The sequence below is a fragment of the Fulmarus glacialis genome, unplaced genomic scaffold (genome assembly GCF_000690835.1).
Source record: "Fulmarus glacialis isolate BGI_N327 unplaced genomic scaffold, ASM69083v1 scaffold17164, whole genome shotgun sequence".
NCBI lineage: Eukaryota > Metazoa > Chordata > Aves > Procellariiformes > Procellariidae > Fulmarus > Fulmarus glacialis.
The window spans coordinates 306-4871 of record NW_009207568.1 but is presented as its reverse complement, the minus strand read 5'-3'; the positions used below and the strand labels follow the sequence as shown (position 1 = coordinate 4871).

General features: G+C 47.1%; 1 protein-coding gene across 1 annotated transcript; it reads left to right on the top strand.

Moving 5' to 3' along the window:
- The first annotated feature begins 344 nt into the window (after window positions 1-344).
- LOC104075611 (hemoglobin subunit pi) lies at window positions 345-2557 on the top strand. The gene is made up of 3 exons (XM_009576172.1): window positions 345-479; window positions 1562-1766; window positions 2296-2557. The coding sequence occupies exons 1-3, from the start codon at window positions 385-387 to the stop codon at window positions 2422-2424; spliced, it is 429 nt and encodes a 142-aa protein (XP_009574467.1). The 5' UTR covers window positions 345-384; the 3' UTR covers window positions 2425-2557.
- Window positions 2558-4566: the final 2009 nt, after the last annotated feature.

Genomic DNA, 4566 nt, shown 5'->3' with positions numbered 1-4566 from the left:
TGAAGTCCATATGCTCCTCAGCTTAAAGATGTGTCCTAACGCTCCATCGCTGGAATTTTCCAGCATTATCACTCCTTCCATGTATCGATATGTGTCCAGACAATTTCTTTGGGCCACATGGCCATTACTTTAAGAAGCAAGAAGGTGATAACGCCAGCAAGCCAGGAGGCCAGTGCACTGACCCTTGCCGAAAAAGGCATTGTTTCGCGGGGAGATAAGAGTCTCCCACCTCCATGGGTGGGCCTCTGGAGTGACCAATGAGCGTGGGCAGGCGCCAAGGTCCGCTCTCCCCTTCCTCTTTATAACCAGGGCTGCCAGGGCGCCGAGTCCAAACCCTCTCCGAGTGTTCATCGCAAGGAGCCGGAGCCTGCACCCTCCTGCACAATGACGCTGACTCAAGCCGAGAAGGCCGCCGTGGTCACCATCTGGGCAAAGGTGGCTACCCAAGCCGATGCCATTGGGGCAGAATCACTGGAGAGGTAAGTCCCCCAGAACCCCTCCGAAGAGGGTGCCGCTGTCAGGGTGCACCTCCTGTAAAACTTGCATGAGCGAGAGCACGCTGGGACTGGTGAGAGTTGATGGATGACCTCTATGTTGTTTGGTATGTAATATTCTGGAATTATATCTGTGCTACTAAATGCTAATAGATGGCTTCAAAACCTTACAGCAAAACATCATTTTCTAAGCGGTTCTAAAGGTTTATTTCCCATTATAGCAATTCAGAAGAATTCGTAGCCAGGAGCCCTGGCGAGGAATTCAAAGTCATTCATATTCCTGATATAGGGTTATCACTGTTAGGAAATGAACTTGAAGTGGTTTATTGTACAAGTGATGCAATTTCTGTATAAGTTCTGTATAAGTGATGCAATTTCTCTTGCAATTTCTAGGCATTAAGAGAATAGCTGTCCACTAAATTCACCGGATACTCGTGTTTCATTGTTCCAGTTGATAAGTAACAAACTGTTAGGAAACAAGACAACTGGACCCCCTGCATGAAGTAGAGCACAGTAATCCAAAGTTCATACAAATTAAGCAAGCTGGCACAAAAGGGATAATAGTCTGGAAATTGCTCAGAAATTATGATGTTATTCAAAGTTAGTTAAATGTTATTTACAGCTCCATATAAAGTATTGCGATACTCCTTCCACGACTCTGAGTACCACTCATACCAATCCTAGTTCGTTCAGCTCGTATTAGTTTGAAGATCCTGCAAATTGGCTTACCATGTAATACAGGAAATGTAGTGAAAATTTGGGGCTATTATTTGTTTTAAAATACCCTAAAAAACCAGAAAATACATTAAGTTTAAAATTATTTTTAACATTTCATTCTTCTCTAGTACCTATAGATTAGCCCACTGTCTAATCTGCACATACTGCAGAAGAGGTTTAAGAGCAGAAAGACCTTCCTGATGCCAGCTTCAAGACCCCAAAGCTCTGTTACAACCGCTGAAGGAGTGCACTTCTGTAGCTGGCAGGTTTACACGGCACTTGCTCTGAGGTTGTACCATCTCATGCATGTCGCTTCCACTACTGAATCTCATTCTCATGTTCTCCTCCAGGCTTTTCTCCAGCTACCCCCAGACAAAAACCTACTTCCCTCACTTTGATCTTAGCCAAGGCTCAACTCAGCTTCGTGGTCATGGCTCCAAGGTCATGAACGCCATCGGGGAAGCTGTGAAGCACATTGATGACATTAGAGGCGCTTTGGCCAAACTCAGTGAGCTGCACGCTTACATCCTCAGGGTGGACCCAGTGAACTTCAAGGTGAGTGAGCACAGAGACTTTCAGGGATGAAAACTGCTGTCACAGAATTAGTGACCACTGATGGCAGCTTGATCCCTGACCGCACCGCACAGCCTTGTCAACTTATGTCGCTGCTTGTTCCCCACCTGATTTTTAACCTGAGATTGGATCTTTTAATGCAAGATCTGGTCTAGCTCAAGCAAAGAATTACTCAGGGGGCTCCTATGGTTTGTGTTACACAGACTCGAGTCTCTGCTGCCTTTGTTGTAATTTAGGAACCTCCCTCACAAGACAAGTTATATCACCTGTCTTGAACAAAGTAAATTCTAAACATTTCCACTTTGTTGCATTTCCTTTTGGGGAGGAAGGAAGAGACGTTTGGAAAGAGGGAGTGGTATCGAGCGGTGCCTTTTGTCCTATACCAAAGGCAACTCTGCTTCTTCACACATAGCATCAGGCAGCAGCGCTACCTGGTTGGGACACGTACGCCGGGACCAAGACTGACATCTGTTACTGATTACGATGGATTTCATCCTGTTTTCCCTTACAGCTGCTTTCCCACTGTATCCTGTGCTCCGTGGCTGCCCGCTATCCCAGTGACTTCACCCCAGAAGTTCATGCTGCGTGGGACAAGTTCCTGTCCAGTGTTTCCTCTGTTCTGACTGAGAAGTACAGATAAATGGCCTCCACAGAGGGTGAGGGACGCACACCCATGGTGCACCCCAGCTGCCAGGCTCTCAAATGCAGTCCTCTCAAATCCCCTATGCAGGGGCTTGGTCATCTGCAAAACCCAATAAATAATTCAAATGTGAGCTATGGTCTTGTGCTTTCATCTCCATGTGTTCCACCTACACCTTACTGTTCAGGCAGGGGTGTTCTGAAATGTCTGTACAATATGGAGGGGAAAATACTAAGCTGTGTAAATTCATGTACTAATTCATGTACTAATGAATTCATGTACTAATTCATGTGCCAAGCTGTGTAAATTCAGTGGGAATAACATAACATTGAGCAGAAGTCCAGAACAGGCTAGAGCCCTGTGACTGCTACTGCTCACCGAAGGTGTATCCACCAAAGACTGTTTCCAGGCTGACCAGGACAGAATTTTTTACCCTGCTAGGATATTGAATGGACCCAGGCTTTTTGTCCGGCCTATCCAAAACCTATCACAACATGTTGTGAACAAAACCTGCATTGCCATATGTAGTGATGTGCCCAGAGCAATGCTGGGCGTTGTCTTCTCATGCTCCTCTCCGTGGGGTATGGACAAGGTATCTGATGGGCTTCATGAACACTTTGGGCTATCACACCTGCTAGCCAGGTTTGGTAAAGGGACCATCCCCTCAATTTGATTTCTCTTATTTTTATACAGAGAACTTTACATGCATTTGAAATTTGAGAATACTAGTGGTCACTGGAGATCAGTGTTGATGGACCACAAATTCCCGGGGTTTCTGTGGAAAGCAGCGACAGGGAAGAGTAGAGAACTGATGGTCACCCTGGGGGGAGCGCAGGGACCCTCCATACGTACCTGTGGTGGGTTAACCCCGGTGGGCAGCTAAGCACGATACAGTCACTCATTCAGTCCCCCTCCTCCACGGGATGAGGGGAAGAGGAAAGGAAGAATAAAAGCAGGAAAACTTGGGGGTCAAGAACAAACAAACAAACAGAAATAATTATTTAATACGTGAAAGATAAATGGAACAAGAGGGAAGAAAACAAAACAAAACAAAACAGGTGATGCAAAGGCAATCACTCACCACCTCCCATGGGTAGACCGATGCCCAGCCAGTTCCTTAGCAAAAAAGATGGGTACCCCCACTAAAACTCCCTCAAACCCCCTCTTTTCGCTTTTATTGCTGAGCATGGTGTTATATGGTATGAAATACCTCTTTGGTTAGTTGTGGTCATCTGCCTGGTTGTGTCCCGTGCCAGCGTACCGTGCACCCCAAAATCTATTCCCTGGGGGGCAGCGTGAGAAGCAGAGATGGCCCTGATGCTGCGCAAGCACTGCTCAGCAAACCCCAGAGCATCAGCGTGTCATCAGGGCTGGCTTGGTCTAAAATCTAAAACAGAGCGCTATGTAAGCTGCTGTGAAGAAAATTATTTACCGGGTTACATTCACTGCCCATGCCTGTCAGAGGACTTCTGACATGAAAAGGTGGGTGCAAAATCTGAAGCACACTCTGATCGACAGCCTGAACTGGCGTTGCAAGCTGTGGTCCTCATCTCATTCACAAAATTTCATGACTGTGTTTGGGCAAAGGGGAGAGAGACGGTGCAGAAGCTCTGAAGCCACCAAATTGCTCTAAATGTGTCACAGAGTGTACCGCAGCAGATTTTAAAACATTCTACACTTGTGGGTCTCCGGTAACCTGAACATTTAAATCCACAACTTAGACAGTAGGTCAGCATCTGGTGTGTCCCTAACCCCAAATTTGTACCAAAGACGTTGTACAGAGGCTGAGTGAAGGATGTGACAGTCACCAAACACCATATGCCCTGCGGAATGTCCCAGCGTTTACGGAGAGGCAGGAGCACACGCTGGGGTGGGAAGAAGGGAAGAAGCCCAGGCCTGACAAGCATCACAGATGGACTTTGGAGTAGGTCAGCATCTGGTGTGTCCCTAACCCCAAATTTGTACCAAAGACGTTGTACAGAGGCTGAGTGAAGGATGTGACAGTCACCAAACACCATATGCCCTGCGGAATGTCCCAGCGTTTACGGAGAGGCAGGAGCACACGCTGGGGTGGGAAGAAGGGAAGAAGCCCAGGCCTGACAAGCATCACAGATGGACTTTGGGAAGCCCGTGCGCCCACAA

Bases quoted from the DNA above. Each gene is read 5' to 3' on its own strand.
- LOC104075611 (XM_009576172.1), top strand. From the start codon at position 385: ATGACGCTGACTCAAGCCGAGAAGGCCGCCGTGGTCACCATCTGGGCA. The intron at 480-1,561 runs GTAAGTCCCCCA...GTTCTCCTCCAG, and splicing joins GGGGCAGAATCACTGGAGAG to GCTTTTCTCCAGCTACCCCC. The intron at 1,767-2,295 runs GTGAGTGAGCAC...TTTCCCTTACAG, and splicing joins TGGACCCAGTGAACTTCAAG to CTGCTTTCCCACTGTATCCT.